Source organism: Colletotrichum aenigma (genome assembly GCF_013390185.1).
Source record: "Colletotrichum aenigma strain Cg56 chromosome Unknown KSG_Cg56_contig03, whole genome shotgun sequence".
Lineage (NCBI taxonomy): Eukaryota > Fungi > Ascomycota > Sordariomycetes > Glomerellales > Glomerellaceae > Colletotrichum > Colletotrichum aenigma.
The window spans coordinates 594,349-613,066 of NW_023500909.1; the positions used below are offsets into that span (position 1 = coordinate 594,349).

The 18,718-nt window shown below is 53.5% G+C and overlaps 6 protein-coding genes across 6 annotated transcripts; 3 read left to right on the forward strand and 3 right to left on the reverse strand.

The window, feature by feature from the left end:
* Positions 1 to 1,202: 1,202 nt before the first annotated feature.
* qutD-12 (Quinate permease) lies at positions 1,203 to 3,001 on the reverse strand (the record flags this gene model as incomplete). The annotated part of the gene is made up of 3 exons (XM_037319365.1): positions 1,203 to 1,588; positions 1,653 to 2,759; positions 2,875 to 3,001. The coding sequence occupies 3 exons, from the start codon at positions 2,999 to 3,001 to the stop codon at positions 1,203 to 1,205; spliced, it is 1,620 nt and encodes a 539-aa protein (XP_037180901.1).
* Positions 3,002 to 3,819: 818 nt separating this feature from the next.
* Positions 3,820 to 4,904, forward strand: ALMA1 (Dimethlysulfonioproprionate lyase; the record flags this gene model as incomplete). Its single annotated transcript, XM_037319366.1, has 3 exons — positions 3,820 to 4,106; positions 4,169 to 4,629; positions 4,762 to 4,904. 3 exons carry the CDS (start codon positions 3,820 to 3,822, stop codon positions 4,902 to 4,904), a joined length of 891 nt encoding a protein of 296 aa, XP_037180900.1.
* Positions 4,905 to 7,099: 2,195 nt separating this feature from the next.
* Positions 7,100 to 8,805, forward strand: HGT1-6 (High-affinity glucose transporter; the record flags this gene model as incomplete). The annotated part of the gene is made up of 4 exons (XM_037319367.1): positions 7,100 to 7,124; positions 7,190 to 7,567; positions 7,627 to 8,093; positions 8,143 to 8,805. 4 exons carry the CDS (start codon positions 7,100 to 7,102, stop codon positions 8,803 to 8,805), a joined length of 1,533 nt encoding a protein of 510 aa, XP_037180903.1.
* A 385-nt stretch (positions 8,806 to 9,190) lies between these two features.
* Positions 9,191 to 9,568, forward strand: CGCA056_v004113 (uncharacterized protein; the record flags this gene model as incomplete). Its single annotated transcript, XM_037319368.1, has 2 exons — positions 9,191 to 9,268; positions 9,332 to 9,568. 2 exons carry the CDS (start codon positions 9,191 to 9,193, stop codon positions 9,566 to 9,568), a joined length of 315 nt encoding a protein of 104 aa, XP_037180902.1.
* A 118-nt stretch (positions 9,569 to 9,686) lies between these two features.
* On the reverse strand, positions 9,687 to 14,283 carry CGCA056_v004114 (Satratoxin biosynthesis SC1 cluster protein 4; the record flags this gene model as incomplete). Its single annotated transcript, XM_037319369.1, has 9 exons — positions 9,687 to 10,319; positions 10,533 to 10,604; positions 10,778 to 11,575; positions 11,828 to 12,081; positions 13,182 to 13,567; positions 13,632 to 13,813; positions 13,870 to 13,940; positions 13,997 to 14,033; positions 14,083 to 14,283. 9 exons carry the CDS (start codon positions 14,281 to 14,283, stop codon positions 9,687 to 9,689), a joined length of 2,634 nt encoding a protein of 877 aa, XP_037180905.1.
* Positions 14,284 to 15,707: 1,424 nt separating this feature from the next.
* CGCA056_v004115 (putative hydrolase) lies at positions 15,708 to 18,093 on the reverse strand (the record flags this gene model as incomplete). Its single annotated transcript, XM_037319370.1, has 6 exons — positions 15,708 to 15,853; positions 15,930 to 16,195; positions 16,251 to 16,326; positions 16,384 to 16,738; positions 16,865 to 17,803; positions 17,881 to 18,093. The coding sequence occupies 6 exons, from the start codon at positions 18,091 to 18,093 to the stop codon at positions 15,708 to 15,710; spliced, it is 1,995 nt and encodes a 664-aa protein (XP_037180904.1).
* Positions 18,094 to 18,718: the final 625 nt, after the last annotated feature.

The following is an 18,718-nucleotide window of genomic DNA, read 5'->3' on the forward strand; positions in this document are numbered from 1 at the left end:
CAGTCCAATTTCAACAGCCCTAGTCCGTTTTGTGTTGGATACTGTAAATGCATGGCTGCTTCCACTGTAATTACTGCAGTTCTGTTTCGGCAAATAATGGGCTTTCGCTGTACAATCGTTTCGTCTCATGTTTCAGCCGCCGGACGCGGTCCCAGAGGCTCGGTAGAGAGCTTAAGAAGTGAAAGGTGCGACTCGCATTCGTGGTAATAGAGTTTGTAAGACCCTCTACGAACGGGCGCACCCTTAGTATCCTACGGGGAAATACGTGATGGGTTTGCCGTACGCGAGTGCGACTCCCTAAACTGCGTTTTAAGATAGAGTTTAGGCAAACTAGTGAAAGCTCGGATAAACCACGATCGTGATTAGGCGCGATTTCTTGCTAATTGTCACAAAAAGAGCAAATAATTACTGATGCTGAAATTGTTTCAAGTCTAAGCAGCATGATGGCTCTGCTTTCGCATCACGAATCGTGGCCACATAGCTATGTATAAAGCACTCACGGAGCCACGAACGTGAGCTTACAATTTCCACATTTAACAAAGTCTGTACATACGTTACGGTCAAAATTCGAACACTTGAACAAGCTCAGATCTTGCAGGAACCACTCGATTCGAACACCACAATGAAGTTACCCTCCATCCTTCTGCTCGGCCTGGTTACCTCCAGTGCTGCTGAAGCAATTGGATCTAGGTTTGCCCTTAACCTGGGCCTAAGCTTGGTAAGTATCTATCATGATACCAACTAAAGTTACACACGCTAAAGACAGTAAACCCAGGCACCGGCCGTGGTTCTGGGTGCTCCAGTGATGTCCAAGGAAGGCGTGACTCGCAAGACGGGCAAAGAGCTTCTAACCCGCGAGGCTCGAGGTCCACCAGGATGCGGACGCGACCCCGATAGTTGTGTAACCGATGAGACAAGACCAAAGAAGAGCCCCAGAGAGCTTGAGGATGAGTAGACTACGGATGCATACCAACAAGACGGTCTCTGGATAGACCTCCTCACTCGAGAGTATAGACAGATGTCTCTTCGCAGAGAAGCTGACAAAACACTGATTTGTCTCCCTTCATCCTATGAAAGATGAGATCCATTCATATTTGTGACTTGGCCAATTTCTTCCATTGATTATGAATATGACGGTCTCGGGATGCTTTCGTCTTTCTGCCAGTGCTGTGGAACTCCCTAACGACAAGCCACCCGCCAGATCACTTCTTCCCAGATGCCAACACATCGACGCCTTCGCTCTCGCTTCGCGACTCAACAGACTCGAGTACTTCCACATCCCGGCCCATCGCCTTGGTCCTCTTGTACTGATTGAACCATGGCCCCTGAAACAGCTCGTCAATCTTCTCGAGGTCCACGCCCGCAGTCTCCGGTACGGTGAAGAACACGTAGAGGAGCGCCAAGAAACACCAGCCGGCGAAGAAGAGGAACGCGCCCCACTGGTCGGTGCTCTCGAGCAGAGAAGGAACCCCCTTATTAACTCCGAAGAAGAAGAGCCAATGGAAGCATTGCGTGAGGGATGCGCCGAATGACCGGAGCTGGTTCGGCCACAGCTCGCTGACGAAAATGTACGGCAGAATGAGGAGACCTGGTGGTAAGCAAGTTGTGTTAGCGTGACCCTTGCTCTCCAGAATTCAGAGTTCATGACTTACCAACAGCGTAGCCGAACCCGTGCAAGAAAATAGCCGCAAGAGCACCCTGCCCAGCACCTTGCGAAACTGGTCCCTCGTGGCTGAACTTGATGTAAACACCAATGTAAATGTGCGAGAGCATCTGTACAACAATTCCGATGAACAGACTATTCCTCCGCCCTAAGGCATCCACAAAGAAGAAACTGGCGATAAACGTATAAAAGAACTTGGCCATCGAGTACAGCGCCGCATACAGCAAACTATGCGTCGTGCCCCCCTTGACCCCAATCAGACTCAGCACCGGCACCAGATACGTCGTGATACTATTCGCACCCGACAACTGCGCGAGGGCATACGACAGAAACGCCTGCTGCGTCCGCCGCAAATTCGCCGGAACCAAGAACGTCTCGCGGCATACCGCCCTCAGTCCAGCCAGCGAATACGTGCTCGCCTCCCCAAACGCAACCCTTTCCTTGGCGACGCTCACCGTGATCTCGCGCAGCTCCGACTGGATGCGCGGGTGCTCGAGAGGCAGCCCGCGCAGCGTAACCAGCGTCTGCGTCGCCTCTTCGTCGCGCCCGACAAGGAACAGCCAGCGCGGGCTGTCCATGACGAAGAAGCTCGCCGCGACAACGAGGGCCATGGCGACGCAGGGTATGAAGAAGGGGACCTGCCACTGCACGTTGCTGGGGGCCATGCCGAAGCAGCCGAGCACGACGAAAGCGGCGACGGTGAGCGAGAGCAGCATGATGACGGAGAACCACGAAGTGATGAGCCCGCGGGTTTCGGCGGGCGCGATCTCGGTGAGGGTGACGGGGCCAATGACGGTGAGGGGCCCGATGCCGAAGCCGGCGATGATGCGGCCTGCGTACATGGCGGCGAGGTTACCCGAGGAAGCGACGGCGATGAGCTGGCCGATGATCCATGTTATGGAGTAGATGCGGAGAGCCCAGAGGCGGCCCCAGCGGTCGTTGATGAAGTAGGTGAGGGCCGCGCCGACACCGGCGCCGATGTAGACTAGGGAGACGAAGTTGGAGACCTGGCCCGGGTTCGTGGCGGAGGTTATGCCGAAGGCATGCTGGAAGCCGGGGAGGGAGGGGATCGTTGCGGAGGAGCCCTGGTCCCAGCCTGGATATTGCGTTAATAACCTGGTCTTGAGGCCTCACTGTTTTTTCCCGTGAAGAGCTTCGTAAGAAATATGGGTTTGCACATGAGGCATAAGAAGACAATTCCGAAAACTCACACAGAGGAATGCCCGCGAAAGCAAACACCAGCGAAGTGCAAATCAGCTGCCTGTTCGCAATGAGAGACTTCGGAGACGTTTTTATGTTCCGGATGTACTTGGCGAGCGCCGAGTCTTTTAGACCCATGTTGGCTGCGTGGTGCTGCTATAGCAAATCCTATCGCAACTTTGTATTTTGACCTTCAGGAGGAGGAAACTTCGTAAAGATGTAGGAGTCCAGAACCATCAAAGTGTTCATCCCATGAACCGTCAACGCCGGTGGGCGGCGCTCTTAACACAACGTCCAGAACCCTGCCTCGTTGCGTGAAGTCAAGATAAGACTCGGATGAACCCGACGACCTTCAAAATTGTGCACGTGAGGGGGACCAAACAGCCATGTTCCCCGGGACAAACCGAGCCTGGTAGGATGGCATGCAAACCCGCATCCTGAGTCTTGCTTGAATTCCTCATTGCCATTGTAACACGCAGGAGCGTGATTGGCCCGGCCCCAGATAGTGAAGACGGGCTATCTTATCCAACCCATGGCGGGAGGAGGGCAGGTGACGGATATAAGAATCCGAATTGTCCACCGGAGAGAGGTGGTCGAGATAAGGTGCCGTCCAGATTGTGGGGTCTTATCAACGGCCGACCTGGCCGATCCCGACATCAGCTTCCTCCAAACTGCAACCCAACACAGGGGGTAAGCATGGCGATTTCCGGGGTTTGGCAGCACCATGATAAAAGCGTCGAATCTGATTTGGTGGTTGCTCGGATTCCTCCGGTTGAGTGGTCGCTGGTTTGTAGGAGCCATAGCACCATGATGCCGTATAAAACCAGCCTCCTTGATAAAGACGCCCGATAAAGGTAAAATGATCTTATCGTCAAGCCAACAAGACATCCAACGACCGGGATTGAACACGTGATATCAGCGTATGCCAAACTACCCCTCGGAGTATCGACGAGACAATGACGGACTATCGCCCTGAAGACCAGGCCTCCCTGCCGCCTATCGGCTTCATCGCCGTTCAGTGCTTCTTCTACCGGCCAGCAGGCGACGCCTTCAACGAAAACACATGGGCGTTCCCCGTGATTCGCGAGTTGGCGGAGGGATCGAGGGAAGACCAGCTCGTGACGAAGGTGGCATATGACGATGCCTTTATCGACAACTTTGTCGCCGCGGGGAAGAAGCTGGCGGAGCGCGGGGCCGTGGGAATTCTTACCAGCTGCGGCTTCTTAGCCATGGCCCAGCCATTGTACGTTGGCATTCCATTTCCTGCCTGAACGAATGGGCAATGAAGACTCACAAACATTGTAGACTGGCTGAGAGGCTACCGATCCCAGTAGCCACCTCCTCCTTGATTCAGATCCCAAGTATCCTCGCCTGGCTCCCACCATCCAGGAAGATTGGCATCATCACCTACAACGCGCGCGAGCTGGTCTCCCTGCACTTTGAGCGTCTCGGCATCTCGAAAGAGCACGCCGCGCGGTGCCACATTGCAGGCGCCCCCGACGGCGGCTCTTTGCGGTTGCTAGTGACCGGCAAGGGGCCGTACAGCTTCGACGACATCGAGAAGGAGATGATTGCGGCTGCGAAGGAGTTGATGGATCAGCACCCTGACATCGGGGCGTTCGTGCTCGAGTGCACGCAGATGCCGCCGTTTGGAGAGTCTGTGCAGAGAGTGACTGGGCTGCCGACGTATGATGTTTACACCATGGGAACGTGGTTCTACTCTGGGCTTGTGAGGCGGAGGCCGCGTGGCTGGGGAGATTTTGAGAGTCAGAGGACGGGACCGCTAGTTGAAAGGAATATTATGTAGATTGGTGTCATAGGCTCGGTTGGATGATGTTCTTTGGAAGTAATTATGAAATCGTATTCATCCGAGCTGATCTCATTCTTGACATAACCAGGCCTCGATCAAATTGATACAGCTGACTGGGCGGAGTGCGGCCAATCAGACTTCATCGCCACCAACGCCGATAGAGCCGAGCAGAATGCGACGCTGGTCGGCAGTGGGTCCCGGGCGCTCGATGGGAGATCCCGGAACGGCTAAATTCTCCACGGCGCCGGGCCAAACACGTTAAGCGCGGGCGGCGGCAGTGAACCCAGAGCATTAACAGTACAACCGGCGACCCGTCGACACGCCGTTGGAGCGCAAAAACATGAGGCAAAGACAGTGGCCGTGCAGAGCGGCTGTTTGATCTTTTCAAAGTCAGAATTATGGGTGCCTGGTGTGGTGTTTCTTGGTGTGCTCCGGCCCCACGGGGGATGAACCGCGACCAAGTGCCGAGAAGAACGCATTGCCGTCTCTAGAGTTGGATGCAAAAGCTTCCTCCACACCGCGCGGCGTTGTAGCAGTTAGGTTCTTCCACACTTGAGGTGAACCTTGGGGCGAGACCGGTCGTTGCCTGTCGTGTGTCTTGGGGCCCATAACATCGGGAACAAGCGCGGTACAGTGCATTCAGGCAAAAGAAGATCGCAACCATTGAACCCCTTTTCTCTAGGATTGGCACAGAATTAAGCATTTTTTATGGTTCCGATCTTTTGCCTGAATGTTGCAGTTTGTCGTGAGTTTCTGACAGAGATGCAGACAGCTGCCAACCGACATATCGCCACACACCCTCTCGCCCCGGGACGAAAGTCTGTGCCTGCAGAATGCGACGACAAGTAGTCGGCGCCTAGAGCAACATGAAGGGACTCGGACAGATGCCGATTCTGCGCAGGAACGTATCACCGTTATGCTTGCAATTACACGCCGCATCCTCGCCAACCGGAATCAACCGGAGCAAGCCAAGCAAATGGCAGTCAAACAGCAGAAAAGCAGCAAGAATGACGCCAGGTTTCGCGCTCCAGTTGCATTCTGTTGGCGTGGTGTCCTTCGCAGTGTTCCATACGAACCCCGGCAGCTGTTCCTGGGGAGCCACAAGCGGACATCACAGGTGCGGGTCGCGGAGGACGCCATGCCTCTCTGGGTAAAGGATGACGCCGATCGTGCCTTTGAGCCCCAATCTTCCCGAGGCACCCACGCCATCTGGTCCACCACACGATTCCTGCCCGGTGAGGCACACCAAAAGGGGTGAAGGGTCACTGTACATAGTGACTTCTCCAACATTCTGAAGACGTCCGAGACACCAAGTGATAATTGTTAGTAAGTGGCACTAACACGAACTAACAGCCATGAAATTCCCAGCGAAACACCATCAGAAACCTGAAGAGATGACTGGTTCGGATAAAGCGTGTCAGACAGAATCTCGGGCGCAAAGGCCGCCATTTGGCCTCTTCCTCTCGACAGTGTCCGAAGTTCTGTTTCTCGTGTTCCCCAATTTTCCCCAAGTCCATCCACTGTTCCCCCAAGCATTTCCCCTCTCCATAACCCCGGCCCCTTCGTTTCCCCTCACGCTCCACTCTACACACTTTACTGCATACCTGGTAACACGCAGAGGAAACAGCGAAGGCATTTCGAGGACTCTTGACTTTGTGAATTTGGTCTAGAATTCTCGCTGTTTGCTCCCGGAAACTATGGCCATTCATAGCTCACTTCCATCCCAGACGCATGAATCTTTGCAGTGTAAGAATACAAATCAACATAAACAAGAGCAAAAGGGCAGACTCCACGCGTCAATCGCCCCAGACCAAAACCCCCAACCTCAAAAGCCGGACCAGGCCATGTCCTTGGCTTCCTCGCCCGTACATGACGTCGTTCGCGCCCCAGACCCGCCCACAATCCCGCCCTCTTATACGTGCGCTTAAAGAAACCAGTTGATTAAGCCCGTCCTACCGCTGGCTTTAGACAATGGGGCTCTGGCTCTTTTGTTCTTCCCCCATGGCGCGACGGGCCATGCCTTACCGTATCCGCCTTAATACCGTCTGCGCCTGATGCCGGCTCCACCGCCGCCCGCGTGCGACAACCAACGACATGCTGGTGAGCAGGGGTGTAGTCTAGGTTGGAGAGAGAAAGAGAAACGTCCACTAAAGAAAATTGGCCCCCGGGAGTGTGCTGTCGGGCTTGATCTGGTTCCTCGGTGATGTTTGTCGGTCAACCGGTCGTATTACACCGGGACATCTTCAGTTGGCTATATAACCATCCGTCCCCCTTCTCACACACCTCTGGCTCTGTCTAGTGTTTGAGTATCCAGGGCCTAGTCTTCGCCAGCGTTTTATCGCGCCATTCTCCCGTCCACCTGTTCACCTCGACAGCAAAGGAACCGCCTTCCGTCCTTAAGACCTCACAGAGGCAAACCGCCCATCATGTATCGCATATGGAACATCTACGGTGTGCACCTCAACCATGCTCCATCCAATCTATAACGGCTCATACTGACCTGCCCCGTCAATCAGCCTTGGCTGCCTTCGGCACCATTGGCGGCATGCTCTTCGGCTTCGACATCAGCTCTATGAGCGCCTGGATCGGCTCCGAGGCCTACATGGAGTTCTTCAACCACCCCTCCTCGACTATGCAGGGCGGCATCACCGCCTCCATGTCCGGCGGCTCTCTCGTCGGAGCCCTCGTCGCCGGTTTTCTCGCCGACGCCTTGGGCCGCCGCGGCGCGCTCAAGATCGCCTCCGTCATCTGGATCATCGGCGCCGTCCTCCAATGCTCGTCGCAGAACGTCGCCCACCTCATCGTCGGCCGCATCGTCAGCGGTCTTGCTATCGGCATTACAAGCTCACAGTGCTGCGTGTACCTCGCTGAGCTCGCTCCCTCCCGCATTCGAGGTAATTCATCCCGCATACTATCATCCTTCTAAAATCACAGAAATCTCACATATCCGCAGGTCGTATCGTGGGAATCCAGCAGTGGAGTATCGAATGGGGCATCCTCATCATGTACCTCATCTCCTACGGCTGCGTCGTCTCCATGCCCAACGACCCCAAGGCCTTCCGCATCGCGTGGGGAGTCCAGGGCATCCCCGGTCTTATCCTCGGCATCGCCCTCTTCTTCTTCCCCGAGTCTCCCCGTTGGCTGGGCCAGAAGGACCGCTGGGAGGAGTGCCACGAGGTTCTCGCCCACTTGCACGGCGGCGGTGACCGCGAGTCGCCTGTGGTTCTTGCCGAGTTGGATGAGGTCAAGGACGCCGCCCGTGTCGCCGCCGAGTCCAAGAACATTGGCGTCCTGGGACTCTTCGGACCCAAGATCTGGAAACGCACTCTCGCCGGGTGCTCGGTGCAGGTGTGGCAACAACTGCTCGGAGGCAATGTGATGCTCTACTACCTCGTTTACATCTTCAACATGGCTGGCATGGTAAGCGCTCCGTTTCATCAATGCATCCTCTTCTCTAACACTTTCACAGAGCGGTAACGTCGCCCTCACGTCCTCGATCATCCAGTATGTGATCTTCCTCGTCACGACCGGCGCCATCCTCCCCATCATCGACCGCCTCGGCCGCCGTCCCCTCCTCATCGGTGGTGCTATCATCTGCTGCATCATCCACTTCACCACCGGCGCCGTCATGGCCTCGTACGGCCACGCGGTTGACTCCGTCGACGGCAACGACATCCTCAAGTGGTCTATCCAAGGACCCCCGGCCAAGGCCGTCATCGCCCTCTGCTACATCTTCGTCGGCGTCTACGGCCTCACCTGGGCGCCCATCGGTTGGATCTACGCCGCCGAGGTCTTCCCGCTCAAGTACCGCGCCACGGGCGTCGGTCTCGCGGCGGCATCTAACTGGGCTTTCAACCTTGCCCTCGCCTTCTTCGTCCCGCCGGCCTTCACCAACATCCAGTGGAAGACATACATGATCTTCGGCACGTTCTGCTTTGCTATGACGTTCCACATCTTCTTCACGTACCCCGAGACAGCCGGCAAGACGCTGGAAGAGATCGATGTGCTCTTCGACTCAGACATCCCTGCCTGGCGCAGCCGCAGTGCTGGTGTGCGCTTCGAGGACCGCGTTGCTGCTGTGGAGGATATGAAGGATGGCATGAGAGAGGCCACTCACTCTGAGCAGGTCTAAGAAGAGATACCCCCGACCATTTAGATTTTCGTGTAGTTCTTTCGCCGCAGATCCGCTACAGGATTTAATGTCAACATTTTGAGTTATCCATCATGATCGAACTGTGATTCCCGACGGGATGAACACCATCATAGCCCATTGTCCGTGTACTACTAGAGTTCTAGCCTGGCGGCTGTCAATAGTTCAGCTGTAGCGCGAACATCATGTGATGCGGCCACCCCGAAAGATGACGTCGATGTCTTGACGTCATTGGGTCAAGCCCCCTTGTACCAATGTATCACCATCAACATCATTCAAAAGGCGATCAAAGTAGCTTTCATTTTAAAGGTTTCCCAAATGAATTCACTGCGATCAATTGAATAATACTCTCACAAATCATTTCAAAATGTCTTCCAATAACAACAACAACCAACAGCCCGGCCTCGTCGCTGGCCACGCCGAGTACATCAAAGGCGCCGCGGAGGTAAGAAGCCTTCCTTTTCAGAAAGTGACATCATTGCGTCGCCAGAGGTTGACATGTTCCCAGGCTGCCATTGGCAACATCACGGGCTCCCACGCCTGGCAATCCTCAGGAGAGCAGGACAAGGCACACGCTGCGTCCACAATGAAAGCTGCAGGCCAGCAGCGCGACGCATCAGCGCAGGGATACGGCAAGGCCGAAGAGACGGCTGGCAAGGTGTTTGGGTGTGATGGAATGAAGGCAGAGGGCGCGGCGAGCAAAGCACCCGAGGTTGAGGATAACCGCGAGATCAGAAGGGCGTGAAGACAATGAAGATACCCCGTTGATGGCAAATGCCGGTAGGAAATAAGACGCCAGATAAACCATATGAAGATGATTACTGGAAATGCCATCATTCACCATATTTCACCCTCTCCAGTCCTTATCCCCACGGCTGATCTGGACCCTCGTCCTCAAATGTGAAGTTCTTCGGCTCAACCCCTGCTGCCATCGACCAAGCCGAAATGAGACGATGCCGGATTTCCAGAAAGTCGCGGTCGGGGAGGTCAAGTCGGTTCTTGGCTTTGATGGCAACTACTTCGCCGTCTTGAATCAACCGACCCGTCTTGGCGCTCCAATGGTGATATCTGCCGAGGCGCGGGGGAAGCAAATCGCGGAGATTCTGGCCTCTCCCGTCCCACTTCTGTTGCATGCTGATCGTGGTCTGTCTCATCCAGTGGAAGCGCACTTCCTGGCACCACAAACCGCCAGTGCCTGTCCGGCGTCTTTCTGTCGTCTCTTGATGAGGTTCGCCCCAGGGCTCCAGAGAGAAGCGGCCGTTTGCCCAGTACTGGCGCATTTGGGTATTCATGGAGAGGACGTTGCGAGTTGTGCACAGAATGTTATCATCGGACTGTACCTTGTTGTGGGCTCTATGCAAGAGATCTGCTGGAAATAAGGCAGGAATGCGGGTTAACTCTGACAAGAATGTTTTGATTGCGAAGGGGGCTATGTGGCAAGCCATCGGGTCCGCCGTTCCAAGTAGGACGCACTTCCCGTCGTCGCGGTTCAGGGCCTGTGGAATAATAACGTTAGCAACGGATAAGAGGGTTTGGCCACTGAGATAGACCCAGAGGAAGGCATAAGGAGTACAGGAATGGAGACAGAGACACAGACAAAGCCAGAGACAGGCGGAAGTGGGGACGGAGCGGGATGTAGGGGACGAAAATGGGAGATGAGGCCTGGGGAAGAGGAGACAGGGAAAGAAGAGATGGGAAATCACACTTACATCCCGTACCGCATTGGGGTCACAGCGCTTCTTCTTCTCATCCCCATTGAGACTTTCGTAAAGGTCATGTGCCTTATGAATTGGAAAGCTCATTAGCATGATTCGGGCAGCCACCAGGCAAGAGGTCGCTTACAGATGTGGAGCGATCGTTCGAAGGCAATGGAGGCTTTTTCAAAATGTCCCATGTAAAATGAGATTTCCTTTGTATCCTTACAACGCCAGAGCTCTCGCAGCTCGTCGCATACTCCACCAAGCTGGTCAGAGTCGGTTTGGTAGAGGACACACAGAGATGCGTGGAATACTGCGTCGTTCCGATTGACCTCCTTTAAACAGGATTGGAGGAGTTCATAGATGTCTTCCATCGTCGATGTCTTGTCCTCAAGCGTCTCAAAATAGCTCTTCGCGCTGAAATCATTGTCCGCCATCTCTGTCATCGTCTCTGTCGTCGTCTCTCTCGTCGTCTCTGTCGTTTCTGTCGTCTTCCGCATCTCGCGCTGTCTAGCTTTCTTCTTAGCTAACCTTTTGCGTCGAGCTTCCCAGAAACGGTCTGTATCGTAATCAAAATCGAAATTGAAGTGTTTAGGCTCTCGCCCTGCGGCCATCGCCCAGCCCGTGATCAGCAGAAACTGCAGCATCAGGATATCCTGGTCTGGCAGATCGAGCTTGTGCTCCGCCTTTATAGTGACAATCTCCCCATCAGGAGGGCCGCAGGGCATTGGAAGATGAACCGGAAGGAGAGTACATGGATCCGTATAGGGATTAATTTCCTTTATATCCTCCATTTTCAAGCTGCGGATCTGCCTCATCCAGTGAAAGCGTATTTTCTGGCACCACAAGCCGCCCGTGTCGACCTTCAGTCTCTTTGTACGAGGCTCGTCCTGCCCGGTTGACTCTGGCAATGTTTCAACGGTCGAAGAAGCTTGTACGCTGCCTTCTTCGTCATGGTCAAGGGTATTCTCCTGGTATGGCCCGCCGACGGGCTCCAGGGCAAGCCGCCCTTCGCACCAGTACTCCCGGAGCCGAGCGTCCATGCAGATTAGATTCTGAGTTGTGTCAATGATGAGGTCTCCACAACACAGCTTTAGAGCAAGACGCGTTGCGAGCTCCTCTCCAAGCCATGCTTTCATTTTGTTTAATTCCCTGAAGAAGTCATAAACCTGTGGGAGAAGAGAATGCGGAAATATGTGGCACGCTTGAGGGTTTGGCGTCCCCAAAAAGACGCAACTTCCATTGTCACGAGTAAAAGCCTATGTGATAAAGGTCAGGGGTGCAAACGTAAGGCACGAAAGACTTACGTTCTTCATCACAGTGTGATCACGGCGGACCTTAGGCTCGGTGGGTCGCGTACGCTTCATTGCTGGAAACAGACCACTGCAACTTTCCCACTCATTCTCAACATCGTCATCTTCATCTTCATCTTCATCGTCGTCTATTCCGTCTTCGCCATCGTCGCTGTCTATTCCATTCGTGTCGTCGCCATCGTCATTTCCGTCATTGTCGTCACAGCTCTCTTCGTCATCCTCCTTGTCTTCGATATGACCTCTCTGGACTAAAAGACATAGTTAGTATAAAGTCTCCAGTGATTCGAGAGGAAACTTACATGCTCTCAGTGCCTTTCTAAATGCATCTGGGAAGCTGACAGAAAATTCCAAGGGACAACTCCAAAGATTCCCTTCATCACTACCACTCAATACCCCCTGCAGATCTTTCCGCATCTCCTGTAACTTTCCAACGGGAGATCGGTGAAGCATGCCCCACAAAGCCATGGACACCCTTTCACGAGGTGCCCCTCTAGTTCTCTCGTCGCAGGTCTCCAGAAGTCCGAAGATTTCGTCGACTAAAGGCTTCCTTAGCTCCATTTTGCAGGAATCGGGGAGCAGCTCGACTTCAAAAGGATAGGCAGAGAGGGGAAATAAACAAAGAAACGATGTAGATGTTGAGAACAGATACCTTAAATTTGAACATGAATGTGGAGAATACATCGCCCGCTAGGCAGGTCACCGTAACTTCGAACTTTATTTATGGCGTGAGCTTGATGAGAAGCGGCCGAAAGTGTGATGCTCACTAACTGGACAGCAGGGTTCGCCACTCTTAGCCGCGGCGATTAAACCGAGGTGGGCGCTCAGTGGCCAGAACGGTTCTTGAGCAGGTTGGAGGCAAACCGTATTGAAGGCCAGATTGGGCATGATACACTGTTCAGCTGAAGGAAAGCAAAAGGAATACAAGTCAACTCAAAATGAGTTCCAACATGCAAACTATGCGTTAGGTTGTGGCGAGAACCGTAATCACCTGGAAGCTTAGGGGGAACATTGCGGAAGGGCCACCACATTGAGACAGCTGGAAGATTACCATAGCCAATGGTGTGTAGTACTATTAGATGTAATTTTAATGACAATAAACTTCTTCGCAATCATAAATGACATCGCCTTCCCGGATGGGGTTCTTGTTGCTTCACCCATGAGTCCCTTATCGGAGACCAGCCAGGACTATGGACTGCCGGAGGCATTGTGGGTAACTCAACTACCGCGCAATAGTGCACGGTGATCTGATGCATTTCGTGGCCATTTGCATCACGCTCTTCGTCGTGATGTCTTCGACGCCACTTTTCCGCAGATCCAATTGTCGGCGGAGAAGTGCTATCGGCCGCACTTGAATCCGCATTCTCCGTCATCGAGGGGAGTAAGCGGCGGAGCACCGGTACGCAGCCGCAGATGATGGCAAGGTTGGCCTCCAGCGCTGTCCAGATCCAAAGTTCAAAGCCGTCCCATGTGACATCGTATGTCATCTCCTCAACGTAGTACGTCCACCACGTCCTCATGATACCCGCCACAACTACTACGGTGCCGAGACTGAAGAGAATGATCAAAACAATCCTTTGGAGGACAGGGAGCCTCAGTCGGAAGAGTGTGGGCATTGGGAGGAGGTAAACGATGATGTCGGTGATTACGGTTGTGATGGTCTGTCCTGCCAATGGTGGCCATTCTGCCATGCAGTTGCGGTCTAGGACTGTGAGATCCCAGTAATGCCAGATGGGACTGAAGTTTCACCATGTTAGTTTTGACCCCAAGAAATATGTCCAAGAATGCTAGCATCACTTACATGCATTGTGTCCAAAGTACCATGAGAAAGATGATAATCAGAGCCAGTACTGCACCAATAGTGACTTGCGTGACTCGCTGGAAGGTGGACCCGAGAGGGGCTATTCTCAGGTAGCTCGTAAGAATGGAGAGCTTTGAGAGGCCGGACGCAAACACAAAGAGTGTCTGTCCCACGATGGAAATCTGGGTAAGAGCTGTCAGCACCAGGATACAAAGCCACTTGGACCTGAACTTCTTACTTGACGGCCCTGCATACGCTGTACGAATGTCGTGTCCCATATATGGAGGTTCCATCCATATAATTGGGTAGCTGTGTTAGAAAGTGTCAGCCATCGTAGCAAGATAATTTGTGTATGAAGGCCGCACCTAAAATGACGCACACCGTCACTGATATTGAGAAAATCTGTAAATGTATGTCAGCGTTGAAGCCTGGAGCCGAACAGTCCACATACAGCAGCGCCAACCATGAGCCAATCGTCCCACCAACTCTTCCTCATCATGAATATTCTCACATACAGCCTGAGCAGCAGGCAGATGAAAGCAAAGCTGAGCGAGATGCTCTCGATGATGAGGAGGGCCGGCCCTCTCTCTTCGGGATCAACGTGAGTTGGTGGCGGCCATGACTTGACAACCTCGGGCGGTGGGAATCTCATGTTGTGCGATGTTCAGGTTGTTGTCCACTCCTTTTGAGCTCCGTCATAATCTGATGTGTTGTGGGGGCCGAGTTCGTATCTGGGGGACACCTACCACCGTGGATATCTGGAGGTGAAGAGTCGTGGTGGAGAGAAACGCCAGGATGAGGTCTCTGTCGAGTTTTATTTCAATCCCATGGATGGCTCAGATACATATTTGATCCCAAAGAAACCCCTGTTTCTTCAAGCATCAGGGCAAGACAATACAAGGAGTGTTTCTGCAACGCTACCGGCCGCTAGAGCTTAAACCCACCGGGGCAAACCCACCACGCTTGTCTGCATCAATATGGCGGACGAGCGCATCGTGTTTGACGCTTCGCAACTGGCGGTCTAACTGCCGCGCGACTAACCGCTTTTCTACACCTGTCTCAGGAAGAGTCTGAACAAAGAAGTGAGGGCGTCACGGATAAGAAGATTTCACAGACTTCTACGTTGTATCACGATTCCGTAATAGCGGGGTGGGCAATTCATAGGCTTGTCTAACTTGAGTCAAAGTCACGGAGCTATTTCAGTTGGAGGAGGCGCTAGTGGACGCCATTCACCTGTACCGACACCGTCCCGTCATGACCCTGCGTGAGCTAAAGAGACGATCGAGCCCTGATTGAGATGGCGCCGCACAAAGATCGCTCAAATTTTGCAGGATCAAGAAGCTCTAGGAATGTCAGACGTTAGGTGACAGCTAATCAAGGCGACGGCTTGGAAGGTTCTGTCAAGACGTTGACAAGCAGGGAATGTCTCACTCCCTCGCCTTATCATGAAATATGTCCATCTCAATACAAATGTAGAAAACCATGCTGAAGAAGCGAAATGCTTAACGAGAATGTGAGACAAATGTCTAATCACATGCTCCTCAGCCCCTCTTGGGCACCGATGATCGCCCGGGGCCTCCTCCGCGATGTTCCACTCCAGTTCGGCATCTCGAGAGCTCTCCACTGATCGACACCAGGAAATCTTCATAGGGCAGGAGGCCCGCGAAACTAGTTGTCCTCGTTTTGGACCGTCAAAGCTGCGAAAATACAGGGAGCTCCGGTCATCCGAACCATGTTGCTCCGAGGCTTTGGCGATGGAATTCCAGAGTCAGAAATTTCACGTGGAAGGCTGAGGCATGACAAAGGGGCGATCGCGGCTGTTTGGATTCCGCCCTTTGCTACAACGACTCGCGGCCATCGAGTCGCAAGGCGGCGGGAGCAAAAACGTCCCGTCCGCCCTTCCGTCCTGCCATACACAAATGCCGCTACCGTTGGGCACCACCAAAGTGCCAATGTGGGACTTGTGGCTTCGACCATCCTACTCATGAACGGCCTTGGCCAGAGTGTGCTCCTGCCACTGAGGCTTGGCTCCACGATGAACAACTTAAATTCCGTCGTGGTCTCGAAGAATGCCTTTTACAGAGTAGCGGGTTGCATTTTGAGTTTGCCCTTGATCAAGGGCTCTTTCTCGCTGGCATGCTCGGCACAACGGCTCAGCCCCTTTCCGGTTGCGGCGCAGAGCTGATTACGAGTCTGCAACGCGCTGAAGGACGCAATTACCTCTTTGCACGCAACGATTCAGGTATCCGTGATTTCAAAGTAGCATTGGCCATGCGTTATCTTGTTGGCAGCACTAACGGTAGTTTTGGTTCATTCCACTCAACGCCTCCCATAGAGCCTGATCTTCGTCACTTCTCCCATCGCAGCCATCAGGGTTCACACATCCAATCCACGCCCGGTATTCGGGCTCACAGACCGTGTCGATCTCCGGGAGAGTCCCGTCTTGGAAGTATGCCCGAACAGCCTTACCGGTACAAATCGACGGGGAGGCATGCAAGCCGTGGCCTTCCGTGTTTTGGTGGAGAACAACCGATCCGGGGAACAAGGTGGATACTCGATGAGCGCTTGGACAGGAGTTAGCACCATCACGGGGTAAAGACACATCGACGGACGTCTTACTTTCTTAGTGGCGTTACGGGATCATACGTGTTGCCAATTATAAGAAGTGGGTATGAGGTGTTTGCCGTCCACGGGCCTATCGTTGAGTCAGAGAAACGCTCCATGAGGCAAGAAATCTCGATGTCGTACGTACCTTCAACTCTCCAAGCTGGCCTTGCTTGCCAGTTTATACAGAGCATGCGGTGTCCGCTCCAGGCTGCTCCTAAAACGTCGCTCTGGCCCCGAACCTCCTCGAAATATTCTCGAAATTCTGCCTTGCTCGTGTTTCTTAGGTCCGGGCCATCGCCACAGGCAATAGCTGCAAAGAATCCACTAGGACCCTGGTCCCTCACACAAGCGGCGGAGTACGACCCATCCTTGATGCAGTCAGCGTTGAGAGATAAAGGGGTCAAGTCCCCTTCCATCTTAAGAGTAGCCGTTGAGGTTCCGTTGCGATCCAGAAGAAGGTCACTGAACAGCTCAAAATAGGGCTCAACCAGCTTTTGATCCTACACAGAATCGGCAAAGAGTTGCATGATATCAGCGTAGTCGATGACAGTTGGGCCATGCTCAGCGGTGCCAAGAACTGGAATGGGCTCTTCAAGCAAAGAATTCGCTAGGCGGGCCAGTCGCACGTTGATGATACTTGGTGGAGTGTGAGGAGACGCAAGAGGGCAAGCTTCCGGTGCCTGGTTGCAGTAGCTTGCCCATTGTTGGAGGATCTGGTCAGTATCTTGCAGGTTTTTCAACCAGTTTGCGGAATAGTAGTCATCAGGGTCTACAACCCCATCTATCAACACCCGAGATACGCGGTCGGGATGCATTACTGAGAAGGTTTGCCCAAGAATTGTGCCGTACGACACACCCCAGTAGTTCAGTTTCTCTGACCCCTTCTGCCAGCGTGTTGTATCTAGAATTCGCTCACGATCAGACTCTGAAAACTTGGAGCCGTCACATAAGCTGATGATCTGCTGAGCTTCAACCTCTCGCCACTCAGCATGTCGTTCAATCATCGCTACGATATCTTCGACGACCTGGGCGGTGTTGGCGAATTCAGCCATGTTTGGCTCATCGCCGTGCTGAATAGCACAACTCTCGCCAAAGGCGCGATAGTTTGCCCAGGCAAGGTCGATGTAAGTGTTAGAGATCCCGAAGAGAAAATCACTTGGCTGCCGTGCCAGAAAATTCAACTCGGACTGCTTATTTGGGAAGCACGTCAGGTGAGGCGTGGTATTGTTAACAGCACGCGCATCAAAGCCGATTATGTCGAAATATTTGCCATCCGAAAGACCATCCGGATCAGAAGCGGGATATGTCGCATCCACAATGGTCTGCATGTGGCGCCCTTTGCGGAGCACTTGACCGATGCCGGAGTTTCCGGGGCCGCCGGGATTCAAGACAATGGCGCCGCCGTAGCAGGGGTCCGTGACGGGTACCTTTGCCGGGACCTTGATCACGGCGATGGCCGCTCTCGCCGGGTTCGCGGTGTCATTCCAGTTAATTGGGACTGACAGACGGGCGCATTGATAACCGCCGAAGCAGGGATGGTAAACGAATTGCTCCTGGGGCACAATCTAAAAAGCGATTGGATGTCATTATCCAGTTCGGACTCGCACCTCAGCTGAATGTGGGTTCTCAATGTCAGACGCACCTGGAGCCAATCAAACTCTGGATCAGCCAATGGAGAGGATGGCAAACTTGGCGGCCTGTCGCCGAGCGGGATGAAGGACGGAAAAGAGAAATACAAAATGAGCCCAGAAGCGATAGCGGCAATCCTGATCGCATTCGTCTTCGGGGGGCGAGGTTGATGGGCGTGTCTGGGCTCGTCGGCCAGGCCACAGCCAACTGGGGAGGACTTGTCCATTACACTCGTGTCGAGCAACTACTCATCGCAGTCGGACATGAGGGTGATGCAACAGGCCAAGAGGCCAAGAAATGATCGAGAGAAATGTTGATGAGACGTGAGGGTCAGAGTTGAATTTAACAGGCGTCTCGGACGCCGGTGAGCGCGCGCAATCGATTACCAGAACAGGCAGCTCGTGTTGATTCATCGTTTAGTAGTAGGGCGGCGTGCGCCTGTAGCGCCGTTGTTAGCAGGCGTATAAGCGAAGCGGATGTATTGCTGCCCGTCTCAACGTGCTAAAAGACCAGTGGGATAAGCGAAGTAGTGTCTGACATATGCGACACTGAAGCAGAATCCTTCAGTGCTGCGAAGGCATCCGATGTAGCCGATGATCAGCCTGACCATTGGCTTGTCGGCAACAAATCTAAATCTTACTCTGAACATAGAATGTGAGAGATTAGAGCGTCAGCAAGAGAGGGAGACTGGTGCTGTCGCAGTGGAGGATAGGCTCAAAATGTAGAAGACTGGTGCTGTTGCAGCCCGGTAATAAAACGGAATGACGGATGTTCGGTACTCTGTATTCCTCATTGCAGCTGAATGCGCTGCGGACCTAATCGAAGTCGTTGTCTGGCATGGTCGACAGCGT